We start from the raw sequence: 15,094 nt of genomic DNA, 5'->3' as shown, positions 1-15,094 counted from the left end.
ATCCCTGTGCGCCGTGACAGTGTCTTTGAGAACCCGGGAATATTTTTTGGTGGAGTGAAAAAAAAAATGAACACATCTCTCCCACCCTATTCTACTTTTAGCCTTTAACTTTGTGCCTACACTTTGACCCATGGAACGGGAAAGGGGAAGGAAAGCGGCCGGCACTCGAAGACTGCTCGGTAGGGTATGACTTGGCGACGCCGCCAACCGCGTTACCCGGCGTGCCCCGCGCGGCGCCAGGGGAGTAACGTGGGGGCGGGGAGTGGGAGGAGGAAGAGGCGGCTACTGCGGATGTCTCTGCGACCCAGAGGCATAAGAACATACGACGGCTGCTGAGCGTCAGATCAGACCTGCGCCTGAGCCCACACCCAGGTCTGCGGTACTTCGCTCCTAGGGCGGCTCTTGGTCCGTTGCCACTTAGGCAGTGCGTCCTGCATTCTCCGTTGTCCGGGCCAGCCGGCTCTCGCGTCTGCTGGCTTCCACTCATTCGCCTGCTGCCTCCTGAGTCACTGCAGCCGCCGCCATGGCCGAGAGTGGTGAAAGCGGTGGCCCTCCGAACTCCCAGGACAGCGCCACCGCGGCTGAAGGTGGCGGCGCCCCCGTTGCCGCTGCTTCCGCGGAGCCCAAGATCATGAAAGTCACTGTGAAGACCCCGAAGGAGAAGGAGGAGTTCGCTGTGCCCGAGAATAGCTCTGTCCAGCAGGTAAGGGCAGCCCTGGACTCGGGCCGGGGCAGGGGTAGCGGCAGGACTTCTGTCCACGGCGGGAGAATGTGATTTTGCGAGGGCCTGGGCGCGGGTCGTTCTCGGAGGTGCTCCCGGACCTACTTTCCGTGCTCATCCAAGTTAGATCATACCCAAGTTCGTGGGTTTGTTCCTTGGGACACCGCAGAGGTTTGTGGCAGTGCCGCGCGGCCTGTTTGTGGGACGCGTGAGCACCGCTTCCTTCCGCGCCCCCTTCTAGCTTCGGCCTCCACGGACCCCCAGCTCCCCGCCCCCAGCCGCCTCCCTGCTGCTCCGCACAAAGGAAAGGGACCTACTGTCTGGCTTCGGGCTGGGGTGAGGGTTCTCTAGCCCAGTCTGTGATTTCTGTCTCCTGAATAAAAAAGGGGGGTGCTCATTGTTTTACCTGCCTGAGGGTTAAGGTGGATTCTGTAGTGAGAGGCACGTGTATATTTAGTTATGCATTTTGATTGCTGAAGTCTTTTTCATTCTTTGTTTTTTAAAACTTATAGAAATTGTTTTCAGCCACGTCTTAAGTAATAATATTAGGCTTAAGGAGAAAGGTTGGTGACTTTAGTTGATGACTTGCTGTTTTCTTTTTAATCTATCATACATTAGATACTAGTCATTGGGTAGGTTTTTGTTTAATTTTAGAGGTATGATAGCTATGTTATTCCTGTATTAGCGGTTGCAGTCTAATAAAAGAGCACAATTAGAATTAATGGAGAATACTACCAAATAATTTGTAACTTAAAATCTTTTCAGGAATATAAACTGTACAGTTAATTGGGAATGTTGAAATATTCAACAGACTGCTTTAGCATATTGTTTAATACATCTCAGAATGTTTTCCATAACTATTGCATTGACTTCTGGGGATGTCAAACAGTGTGAACAGTTTAGGAAGAAAGAACAATTCCTGAAATGTACCTACGTTTTCCCAGGGACAGTAAATGATTTGTGGTATTGGTGTATACAGTTTTAAAAGATGGTAGGTTTTGTGAACTTGTAAGTAGTGTGCAGCATCAGGTTAGAGAAACTTTTACCACCTACTGAATCACCATATTTTTTAAACAATTTTTATTAGAGAAAGGGGAAGGGAGGTTGAAAGAGGGAGAGAAACTTAGATGTGAAAGAAAGAGAGTTGCCTCTCGCAGGCACCTCGACCTGGGACCCAACTCACAACCCAGGCATTTGCGCTGTTGGGGAATCTATCTGCTTGCTACCTTTTGCTTTGCAGAACATCCAACTAACTGAGCCATACCCGTTGGGGCCATATATATTTACATTTTTTCTCAAAGTTTTGTTATGAAAAATTTACTTAACATTTTTATATTTTCCAACATACAAGTAAGTTGAAAGAATTGGGAAATGAACACTCATATGCACAATTAACATTTTGCTGTATTTGCTGTGTCACACAAATCATATCAGTCCATTTTATTTTTTGGATGCATTTCAAAGTAGGTTTCAAATATCAGTACACGTGCCCCTTAAAAAGCACTTCAGCAATGTGGGTATCATTAATCTGAGTTCAGTTTTTTTAAAACTTTTTTCTTTCAAGGTGGGGTTGACAAACCCCGAAATGGCCACTGTTGTCATTCTGAGTTTCCACAAAACTCTACTCTAAAGCTTTATCAGGCTGTAGAACTTAATAATTGACCAGAAAGTTACCTCCTACTCTTTTCTAGTCAGTTCAGCCACGCTGTCCTTCATCAACCACTTTTTTGATTCTTTGTCACCATGGGATAGTTTTGCCTTTTCTAGAACTTATATAATGGCATTGGGAAAGGCTCCCCCTCCCCCCAGCGTAATGATTTTGAGATTCATTCTTGTTGTATATATATATTTTTTATTTGTGTTGCTTTACATTGTATGACTATACCATAAGTTGTCTATTATGTGTTGTTGCAGTCAGTCAACTGGGCTGTTTTCGTTTTGCTGCTATGGGCATTCTTGTACAAGTCTTTTTTTTGACAAATACTTGTATCTTTCATGTTAAGTACTGGATCATGTGGTAATTGTATCTTCAGTTTTACAAGAAGCCATATTTGTACTATTTTACAATCCCCAACAGTGCATGGGAATTTCTGTTGCTCCACATCCTACTAACATTTGATAGTGTCAGTCTTTTTTGTTTTAGCTGTTCTACTAGCCATACTGACTTTTGAAGGCCTTAGGTATTCTTTTTAGGATTCTAGTTCAGACCTCCACTATTATGACTGTTTGAAGCATTTTACTATAAAAGATTAGAACAATTCAGTATTCTATGAATAGAAAATTTGGTTTAGGTCCATATAATGTATCTGTGAGGATTTTTTTTAACTTTTTGTGATAGTGAAATTAGATTTAAAGTTCTGTGGAAGTTTGAATTTTACTGCTCTGTAACCAAAATAAATTTTTAGTAGATGAAATCAAGGCCTTTCTGAAGCAACATTTTCTGATGGCAGGTGAATTTTTATTTTGATAAGTGCTTTCTCTTAGAGCAGAAAACATGACAAAAATTGAAGCTCACCCCTACACCAAGAATCTGAAGACAAGTTGAACTGTCTGTGGGCTCTGTTAAAGGAAGCATATACAGGAAAATGTGCAAGAATAAGAAAAGCAATTTCAGATGACTTATAATTAAAATTTTCTTTTTAAAGATTTTGTCTTGTTGTCTATTGTCTTATTGTCTATTGTTATTTTATTTTTAGACAGGGGGTGGGAGAAAGAAAGAGAGGGAAACATCAGTGTGTGGTTACCTCTCCTGTGCCCGCTACTGGGGACCTGGCCCACAACCCAGGCATGTCCCTGACTAGGAATAGATCCAAGACCCTTTGGGTTTGCAGGCCTGCACTCAGTCCACTGAGCCACACCAGCCAGGGCCTGAAGTTTTCTTAAATGGTTTGATAGCTTTAAATCATTTGCTACAAATTAAAATTTATTACAGAAATGTATTTAGTGACATTAAGAGTCCCATAAAAATGTTCAGTAAAAAATTGGCAACTGTTTGATTCTGAGAGTACTTAGGTAATGTTGAAGGTAAAGAGGAGGTAAGCAAGAGACCTACAAAAGGATAATATTGGAGGCTTAGGATTTCTACAGTTTAAAAACTCTCTCAGTCTAATTGATTGGATGAAATTATGTTAAATCTCTTCGGTCAGTTGTAAAATAAGTCTTAAGGTGGTAATTAATTTTGTTATTTTCCCCCGTTGGTTTCTTTCTGAGCATATGTAACCAACAGGCAGAAACAGGATATGTAAATACAGTTAGTGTGTGATAAATATTATTTGTTCAAAGTTGATAATAAAACTTATACTTTTCTTTAACTTAAAGTATTTTACTTTATTTATTGATTGATTGATTTTAGAGGGAAAGAGAAACATCGATTTGTTATTTCATTTATTTGATTTTTTTGAGAGTATGTTTAAAGCTGGGGACAGAAACAAGGTAGGCTTAGGACAAAAGAAGCCTCAGGAGAGAGGTAGGCTGGAATGCTTTGGCTCACTGAGAAGTCAGAAAAGGGGGCCTTGGAGACAGATTCATGGGGTAAAGCTGGGCCAAGCTACTGCTGTCAGTTGCTCCCTTGGTTGCAAGAGTTGTGGGGACCCTTAGAGTTTAGGAGAGAAAAGTAAAGATGCAGCCTGAGGGAGGAAGAAAGGCATGGGTATACACACTCCAGAGAGAGCCCTCCCAAGCTGGTTTCATTAATAGGGGTTTTCATAACATAAGTAAATATATTTAAAAATAGGTAAATGTGAAGTGGCACAAAGTCTCTGTGTGTGAGACTGTTTTCTTCTGTTTATTATCTGTTATTGGAAACAGTTTGAGGATTTCCAAGGGTCAACAAGCAAGATAAAGTCCAGAAGAAGTGAGGGGGAGGGCAGGTTGTGTGTCTGTGTGTTTGATTAAAATAGTTCAAAGACTGGAAGGGAGCTCCCATATAACTTCTGACTAACTTGGAGTTTTTTTATTTTTATTTTTATTTTTGTTTTTTAAAGATTTTATTTATTTTTATTTATTTTTTATTTTTTATTATTTTAGATTTTATTTATTTACTTTTAGAGAGGGAAGGGAGAGAGAGAGAGAGAGAGAGAGAGAGAGAGAGAGAGAGAGAGAGAGAGAGAGACATCCATGTGCAGTTGCTGGGGGCCGTGGCCTGCAACCCAGGCATGCGCCCCGACCGGGAATCGAACCTGCGACACCTTGGCTCGCAGCCGGCGCTCAAACCACTGAGCTATGCCAGCCAGGGCAGATTTTATTTATTTTTAGAAAGGGAAGAGAGGGAAGTAGAGAGAGAGAGAGAGAGAGAAACATCAATGTGCGATTGCTGGGGGTCATGGCCTGCCACCCAGGCATGTACCCTGACTGGGAATCGAACCTGCGACACTTTTGTTCGCAGCCCGCACTCAATCCACGGAGCTACACCAGCCAGGGATAACTTGGAGTTTTGTAGCACTCTAGGTTATAATGTAAAATTTTGAAATACAGTTAACTGAAATACTCAGGGAACATGTATCCTGGTTTTAGAAAATATCTTTGTCACTTGAAACTTTTAGAAAAATATGAACATGTGTAATATAACATCAGTACTATAAATATTGTATTTGAGCCTTTCCTGATAGAGGAAATTGCAGTGTGTTAGGGTCATTATCACAAACATCATTTAACATTATAGTGTGGATCTGTGCCTACACTGTCCACTTTGGTACCACCACCAACTATATCTGCCTATTGAACATTTAAAATATGATTGAAATGATTTGAAATGTGCTGCAAGTGTAAAATACACACCAGACTTTGAAAAGTTGTGACTGTTTTTTATACATAGCATAATGTTTTTTAAGGTTCATCCATGTCGTAGCATGTATCAGTACTTCCTTTTTATTGCTGAATAATATTCCATCGTATGAGTATATATCACATTTTATTTCTCCGTTTATCAGTTGATGGTTATTTGGGTTGTTTGTACTTTTTGACCATTATGAAAGATGCCTCTGTGAATACTCATAAAAGTTTTTTTGTGGACATATGTTTTCATATTTTGTGGGTATATACCTATGAGTGGAATTACTGGGTCATCTGGTAGCTATATGTTTTTAACTTTTTGAGGAACTGTCAAACTATTTTCCAAAGTGGCTCTACCATTTTATATTCCCACCAGCAGTGCATGAGGATTCCCATTACTCCACATTGTCCTTAACACTTGTTATTATCTGTCTTTGATTATAGCCTTCCTGGTTGCTGTGAGTGGTATCTCACTTTATTACTTGGCTTTCTGTTACTCATGCTGCAGTTCTGAATGTGGTTTGGGGTGCCCAAGACCCTTTTAGAGGACCATGAGATTAAAACTATTTTCATAACAATTTAGAGCTGTTATTTGTGTATTTCAGTCTAATTTTCAAAAATGAACAACGTGCTTTTCCAGAAGCTGTGCGATGTGGGCTATTGCAGCAGCTGTGAATCCAGTTTTCCATTACAAGACTGAAGTGATTTGCAGAAATTTAAAACAGTGCTATTCTTTACACTGGGAAAAAGTAGTCATTTTTGTGATAAGAATGTTATCTATATGAGTTATTTTTTAAAAGAATGTTTAAAAAGATTTCTCAGTTTTAATTTCTAATGTAGCATATACCATTAGCTGTAACCTACATAAAGAAAAACTCTTTGGGGTTTTTAATTTGTAAGAGTGGTGTCCTGAGACCAAAATTTGCTGCAGTGGAGGATTTAATAGATTAAGTAGGTGCTTACAAAATTGAGGATTGACTCCACTCTTTCCTAGAAACTATAGTAGCCTACTGGTCAGTCTCCCCACTTTTCTCTCCCCCTCCCCCTAATTCATTCTTAGAGCAGTCTCTGAAGAATGTTCATCAGATCACGTTATTCTCTAGGCAAAACTAAGGGCCCCTCATTGATCTTAGACTGTTTAAAGTTGCTGTGAGGCTCTTTGTGGTACGATACCTCTCCTTTCTGATTCCTTCTTTTTTCCTTTATTACTTGGCTCTTGCCATACTGACTTTTTAGTTCCTTGACTTGCTAATACATTTTTTTCCTGCCTCAGGACTTGTGAAATTTGTTCTTGCTACCTGCATTGCCTCCTACTCTTTGCTCGTTCCATTTATCCCTTAAATCTCTGTGCGTAGGTTACTTTCTTAAAGAGCTATTCCTGATTGTCCAGACTACATTGGGATTCCCCAGTTGTGTTTACTCACAACACCCTATTTTTGGTCATAAATCATCACAATTTAAATTCTGTATTTATGTGACTATTTGATTAATGTTTATTTTTCTGCTAGAGAGGATCTGTGATTGTTCACCATTGTTACCAGAGGCTAACATATGGTATGAGCTCAGTGAATATTTATTAACAAATGAATATAGATCATTATGAACAATAACATGCATTTAACAATAACTACCAATTTTTGAGATTTTGCTGTGCAGTATATACATAGTCTCATGACTTCCTGCCTTCTTCTCTCCGCTTAATTTTAAACATTTCTTCCCTTAGTTCGCCACTCTCCAAGCACAATTCTTGACTGCCTCAAGACATTCACTTTTTTAAAAAATATTTTTTTCTTTTATTGATTCTAGAGAGAAGGGAAGGGAGGGAGAAAGAAACATCCATGTGAGAAAGAAGCATCTATTGTGTTAGGGATCGAACTTGCAACCCAGGCATGTACCCTGATCAGGAATCGACCCTGCGACCTTTAGCTTTGCATGACAGCACCTGACCAACTGAGATACAATGGCCAGGGCCAGTCACTCTTATTTGTATTGGCATAATTCTTCTAGAACTGCCTTTCTTAGCTGTGGATCTTCATTTGAACCACAAAACACAGATGATTTGAATGAGTATTCGTTTTTCTCAAACATGGTTCATAGCTAATACAATTTACATGCATAGGAGATAAGTTAATTTTTTAAAAAAATATTTAGCCCTGGCTGGTGTAGCTCAGTGGATTGAGAGCGGGCTGCGAACCAAAGCGTCGCAGGTTGGATTCCTAGCCAGGGTACATGCCTGGGTTGCAGGCTGTAACCCCCAGCAACCGCACATTGATGTTTCTCTCTCTCTCTCTCTCTCCCTCCCTCCCTTCCCTCTCTAAAAACAAATAAATAAAATCTTTAAAAATATATTTTATTTAGTTAGTTTTTTAGAGAGAGCAAGAGGGAGGGAGGAAGAGAAAGAGAAAAACATTGATGTGCAAGAGATGATCAGTGCCTCTTATATGCCCCCAACTGGGGGCCTGGCTGGCAACCCAGGCATGTGCCCTGGCTGGGAATTGAACTGGCAACCTTTCAGTTTGCAGGCCAGCACTCAATCCACTGAGCCACATCAGCCAGGATGAGAGAGGTTAATTCTTTGCATATGTGTAGTCAATATGTAGTGCTGGTAAATGTTCCGTTATTCAGCGAAAATGGATTTATAGTGTTTGCTGATTTCCATGGTATAAATTCTCTTACCATTGTAGATTTTAAGCTACTGATATTAAACTGGCTCACAAAATTCCTGAAAATTTAACAGTGTGAGCCAGCAGGAGCTATTGCTTATAGTGGATGCCTTACAGTGTAAAATACACTGGCATGTACCCTGTATTTTATAGTGTAAAATACACTGTAAGGCAGGGGACGCAAAACATCGTGGGAAAACTCTGCTATGCCTCTTCATGTATGTATTATGTTTGGCTGCTTTCAGAACAGACCATATGGCCATTAGCTGGAAATATTTACTGGCTGGACCTTTACAGAAGGTTTGCTGACCTCTGCCTTAGGGCAGTAGGGCTTACTGTTCCAGATCTTGTCATATTGGAAAATTTTTTACCATGACTTAAATAATTACAGTGCTCTCCAGTAGAAATATAATGCAAGCCACATATGTAATTTCAGTGTGTTCATACCCACTTAAAAAAATAAAGTGAAATTAAATTTTTATTGTGGTAAAATACACATAAAATTTACCATCCTAACCATTTTTAAATGTATAGTTTAATGACATTAAGTACATTTACATGGTTGTGCAACCATCACCAGCGTTCATCTCCAGAACTTTTTATCTTGCAAAACTGAAACCCTGTACCTATTAAACAGTAACCTCCCTGCTACCAGCCCCTGGCAGCAACTATTTTTACTTTCTGTCTCTCCAAATTTGACTACTCTAAGTATCTCATAAAAGTGGAATGAAAAGTATTTGTCCATTTGTGACAGGCTTGTTTCACTTAGTATATTCTGAAGGTTCATCTGTGTGGTCATATGTCAAAATTTCCTTCCTTTTTAAGGCTGAATAATATTCCATTGTATGTATATACCTCATTTTGTTTATCTGTTGATGGTCACTTGGGTTGCTTCTACCTTTTGGCTACTATAATTTTAATAATATGTTTTATTTAATCCAGTAATTATTTCAACATGTAATTGATATAAAAAGTTGAGAAACTTAAGTTTTTTCATACAGGGTTTTCAAAATCTAGGGTGTATTTTATACTTACAGCACATCTCAGTTTGGACTAGCCACATTTTAAGTGCTCAGTAGCCACATGTGCCTAGACTACTGAATTAGATGGCACACTTCATAGACTCTTCACGTTTTCCTCCATACTATACCTCTTTCCTTCATTTACTACATTTCAGTCATTTGTATGTTTTTTTCCCTAAATATCACTCACTAGCTTTTTTCCCTTCTGGGCCCTTGAAAAGGCTACTGATGACAGTAAAATAGTAGCTAGTATTTATTCCAGGCTTATCAAGTCATAATGCATTTTTTTAGGCTTCACAACTTTATAATAAAAGTACTATTATCCCTTTTAAAAATATATTTTATTTATTTACTTTTTAGAGAGCGAGGAAGGGAAGCAGGAAGAGAGGGAGAGAAACATAAATGTGGAAGAGATACATAGATTGGTTGCCTCTCACACGCCCCCAGGTGGAGACCTGGCCTGCAACCCACACATGTGCCCTGACTGGAGATCGAACCAGCGACCTTTTAGTTTGCAGGCTGGCACTCAACCCACTGAGCCACACCAGCCAGAACTGTCCCTTTTTTTTTTTTAATGAAGAAATGGATTTTGATTGATAAAATGATCAAATTCATACACCTGTTAAATAGTGGAGCCTGGATTCATTCCAGTGACTCTCTTTGGAGTGCACACCTAACCAGTTGCTCCAAGTTGTCTTAGCTTTTCTCTGGCTGGCTTTTATTTAAATTTTAGTTCATTAGATGGTGATTGGACTCACCATTCTAAAATAAATCAATAATTATAATCTCATACCATTTTGTGCTTATGTGCACTTTATCCTTTCTACCACATACTGTAAGAATTTACAAGGGAAGGCTGTTTTATTTGCCTCCTAATCCTGTGGTGCCTGCCATTGTTCTTGGCACATATTGAATAATGCAAGTATTTATTAAGTGAATGAACAAATAGTATTTTAAAGATTATTTACAACATTTTGTACTTATTTGGGACTATTTTAACATTGTGATTTACTGAAATGTGATGCTTAATCTTAGTTATTAAATATGCAATGACATTTTTCATTTGTTTCCCTGTGCCAGCAACTTCCACCATAAAAAAGGAAAACCCCATTAAATTAGGACTGGGACTTTTTTTGGAGAATAAAGTCGCTATCTTCTATAAAGCTGTTGTTTGGTGCAAATTATTGGATACGAGTAAGTGGAAGGGGGTAAATTATGGGGGTAGGGGGATCAAGATAGCGGTGGAGTAGGAGGATATTTCTTACATTGACTCCCAGAACCAAACTGGAAATAAAAATAAAGAGGGGAACAGCCACCTGAAATAAACAACTGAAAATTACCCGAAGAGTAGACTCTTAACCAAGGACAGGACGGGTAGAAACCACCTCAAGATTGATAGGAAGGGTGGGACATGAAAGGAGCCAGCACTGCTCCCACAGGTAGTAGGCTGAGGCAAGGCATGGCTGTGGAAGCTTCACTCTGAGAGGAGTGAATCCTGGACCCCAGACTGGGCTCCCTAGTACAGAGCACAAGTGCTGGGATCAGGTGCCCACGTAGCATCCAGTGGTGAAAGGGGTGGGGGTTGTCTGTGGGGAGAAATGGAGCCCACTGGAGACAAAGCCACTATTTTTTTGGTCTTTCCTAAGGGGCCAAAGCGCAGGTGTCTCATTTGTAGCCACTCACCTTGGGCTCCAGTGAAGGGAGGACAGCATGGACTAGAGTCACCTAAGGAGAGTCTGGAGTGGGAGGCTTTGGGGAGAGATGTGGAGGAATGGCCACTGGGTTCCCTGTGCTGGGACAGACCTCAATATTGTGGTAGCCATTTTTCTTGAGAAGAACAAGCCCCTGTGGGGAAAAACAGTTACCCCCATCCTGTGGGAAACCACTCACCCCACCCTCTGGAATCCTATTTCCCAATTTCTCTGGAATTCTGCTTGCCCTATGCACTGGAACCGTGCTTGCCCTACCCTGAATCTTTTTTTTTTTTTTTTTTTTCATTACTTTTCTTCCATCCTGCATCTTAATATCTGCTGAAGAGACAGCCCCATAGTTAACCTCAGAGGGTGTCAGAGACCAGCTTTAGGGTATGGCCATTCCATACACTTTCCCAGGAACCAGACTGGCGCTTAACCCCTTATAGGACAGCCACAGAAACACCCTCCTGGTTTCTGGCAGAGCCAACAACTGGGCTGTGGAGACACTGCCTGCTTTTATACGAGGGGCGCTGCCCCGCTGGGTACAGGGAAATAATCTGGGACAGAGTCAGGTTGGGGGGGCAGACTTAGACATGCGGTGCAGGGTCAGGGGGACACACCTATTATCTTTCTTGAAGTTTGAATGGTACCTCCCTTGGCAGGTCCCAGGGATCCCACCTGTCCTTAGCAAAATATTCCAAAAAGTTTAGGAAGAGGGAAGATTTCCAAGCTTCTTTTATGAGGCCATTATTATCCTAATTCCAAAACCAGATAAAGATACAACAAAGAAAGAAAACTGTAGGCCAGTATCCCTGATGAACATAGATGCTAAAACCCTCAACAAAATATTAGTAAACTGGATCCAGCAGTACATCAAAAAAATCACACCATGATCAAGTTGGATTTATCCCATGGATGCAAGATTGGTGCAATATTTGCAAATCCATAAATGAGATATATCACATGAACAAAATGAAAGATGGAAATCACACGATTGTATCAATAGATGCAGAAAAAGTATTAGATAAAATCCAGCAACCATTTATGATGGAAGCTCTCAGCGGAGTGGAAATAGAGAGGGAGCATACCTCAACATAATAAAGGTCATGTAAAAAACTTAGAGCCAATATTATACTCAGTGGACAAAAACTAAAAGCTTTTACCTTAAGATCAGGAATGAGACAGGGATGTCCACTGGCACCACTCTTATTCAACATGGTACTGGAAGTCCTAGCCGCACCAGTCAGACAAGAAGAATAAATAAAAGGCATCTCAATTTGGAAAGGAGGAAATAAAACTAATTATTCGCAGATGACATGATATTGCACACGGAAAATGCTATAGGCTCCACCAAAAATCTACTAGACCTAATAAATGAATTCAATAGTAATGGGATACAAAATCAACACTCAAAAGTTAATGGCATTTTAAAGTTTTTTGAAGATTTTATTTATTTTTAGAGAGGAGGGAAGGGAGGGAGGAAGGGAGAGAAACATCAGTGTGTGAGAGAACCATTGATTAGTTGCCTCTCACACTCCCCATCTGGGGACTTGGGCCACAACCCAGGTATATGCTCTGACCGGGAATTAAACTAGCAAGGTTTCGGTTTGAGAGATGCCTGGCCTACTAAGCCACACCTGTCAGGACACAGTGGTATTTTTATACACCAGTAATGAACTATCAGAAAGAGAAACTAAGAAAATAATCCCATTTACTACTGCAACAAAAGGAATAAAATAAAATACCTAGAAATAAATTTAACCAAGAAGGTAAAAGGTCTGTACTCAGAATTATAGGACACTGAAGAAACAAAACAAGGAAGATACAAATAACAGGACACATATACTGTGTTCATGGATTGGAAGATTTAACATCATTAAAATGTCCATACTACTCAAAGCAATCTATAGATTGCATGCAATTCCTATTAAAATACCAATGACATATTTCACAGATATGGAACAAATATTATGAAAATTTACATGGAACCAGAAAAGACCACAAAAAGCCTCTGCTATCTTGAGAAAGAAAAACAAAGTTGGAGGGATCACAATACTTGATATCAAACTATACTATAAAAACAACTGTAATTGAAACAGGCTAGTACTAGCTTAAGAACAGACCATGTAGACTAATGGAATATTCGAATAGGGACCCCAGAAATAAACCCATGTCTTTATGGTCAATTAATATTTGACAGAGGAGACAAGAGCATACAATGGATTAAAGACAGTCTCTTTAATAAATAGTGATGGGAAAACTGGACTGATACCTGCCATAAAATGCAACTAGAACCATCAGCTGACACCAAACACCAGAATAAATTCAAAATGGATCAAAGACTTAAGTATAGTCATGATAACCATAAAAATTCTAGAGGAAAACATAGGTATTAAAATTTGAGATATCTTGCATAACAACATTTTTGCTAATATATCTCCTAGGGCAAGGGAAACAAAGGAAAAAATAAACAAATGGCACTACATGGAATTTAAAAAGTTCTGTACAGCTACAGAAACTGATCAAAATAAAAAGGGGACCCACTGTAGGGGAGAACATATTTGCCAATGATACATCAGACAAGGACTTAGTCTCCAAAACATGTAAAAACTCATATGACTCAACACCAGGAAGATAAATCAATTAAAAAATGGGCCAAGGACCTGAATAGACACTTTTCCAAGGAGGATATACAGATGGGCCATGGACACAGGAAAAGATGCTCAGCATCACTGCCATCAGAGAGATGGAAATTTTAAAACCACAATGAAATACCACTTCACACTGGTCAGAATGGCCACCATAAACAAATCAACAAACAAGTGTTGGAGAGGATGTGGAGAAAAGGGAACCCTGGTGCACTGTTGGTGGGAATGCAGATTGGTGCAGCCACTGTGGAAAACAGTATGGAATTTCCTCAGAAAACTAAAAATGGAACAGCTTTTTGACCCAGTAATTCTGCTGCTGGGATTATACCCTAAGAGCCCTGAAACATGAATCCAAAAGAACCTTATGCACCCCAGTGTTCATAGCAACACAATTTACCATAGCCAAGTGTTAGAAGCAACCTAAATGCCCATCAGCAAATGAGTGGATTGAAAAACTATGGTACATTTACACAATGGAATACTACACAACAGAGAGAAAGAAGGAGCTTTACCCTTTGCTACGGCATGGATGGAAGTGGAGAGCATTATGCTAAGTGAAATAAGCCAGGTGGTGAGGGACAAATACCATATGATCTCACCTTTAACTGGAACATAATCAACAAAAGAGAAAAGTAAACAAAAGAGAAAAGCAAACAAAATATAACCAGAGTCACTGAAATTAAGAACAATCTAACAATAGCTGGATGGGGGGGGACAGTGGGGAGGAGGGTTTTCAGGAACTACTATAAAGGACACTTAGACAAAATCAAGGAGGAGGGTGGAAGCAAGGGAGGGAGGTGGGTTTGGAGAGGATGGGGGAAGGCATGGGGAGAAAATACAACTGTAATTTAAACACCAATAAAATAATTTAAATTTAAAAAAAATTTTAAAAAATCGGCAAAAGGTCTACATAAACACTTCTCAAAAGAAGATATATAAATTAAGCATAAAGAAACATATTTAACATCAACTATCAGGGGACTGCACATTAACACCAGTTCATATCCACTTGGATAGATATAATAAAAATGTTAAATAATAACCAGTATTGGTGATGATGTTGAGAGATTGGAACCCTTATACACTGCTAATGGGAATGTTTACTGGTACAGCCACTTAAGGTAACACTCTGGTGGTTCTTGAAATGGTTAAATCAAGAGTTATCATATGACCCAGTAATTCCACATCTGTGTATATACCCAAATGAAAACATTTGTCCATGTAAAAACTTGTACATGAATGTTTATAGCAGCATTATTTATAGTAGTCCAAAAGTCTAAACAACCCAAATGCCCATCGACTGATGACTGTATAAACAAAATGTTTTATATGCATATAATAGAATAATATTTGGTCATAAAGAGTAATGGTATATTGATACATACTACAATGTGGATGAACCTTAAAAGTACTATATTAAGTGAAGGAAGCCAGTCAAAACTGCATGTCATATGATTGCAATTATGTGAAATGTCCAGACTAGGCAAATCTATAGAAACAAAGTAGATTTATAGTGTCTCATGGCTTGAAGTGATGTGGGGAAAGGGAAGTGATAGCTAATAGGTACTGGTTTCTT

The 15,094-nt window shown here is 39.5% G+C and overlaps 1 protein-coding gene across 2 annotated transcripts in view; it reads left to right on the top strand.

The window, feature by feature from the left end:
- Positions 1-15,094, top strand: part of UBQLN1 (ubiquilin 1) — a 41,422-nt gene continuing 26,328 nt past the window's right edge. Inside the window, exon 1 of one of the 2 annotated variants that reach the window (XM_028526886.2) lies at positions 1-703. In XM_028526886.2, coding sequence (XP_028382687.1) covers positions 524-703 — 180 coding nt within the window. In that variant the 5' untranslated portion in view covers positions 1-523. The remainder of the gene's footprint in view (positions 704-15,094) is intronic. The other variant, XM_028526882.2, reaches the window with a different exon arrangement.

Source organism: Phyllostomus discolor, chromosome 3 (genome assembly GCF_004126475.2).
Source record: "Phyllostomus discolor isolate MPI-MPIP mPhyDis1 chromosome 3, mPhyDis1.pri.v3, whole genome shotgun sequence".
NCBI classification, from domain to species: domain Eukaryota; kingdom Metazoa; phylum Chordata; class Mammalia; order Chiroptera; family Phyllostomidae; genus Phyllostomus; species Phyllostomus discolor.
The sequence above is the reverse complement of the archived record's forward strand: the minus strand, read 5'-3'. Positions and strand labels throughout refer to the sequence as shown.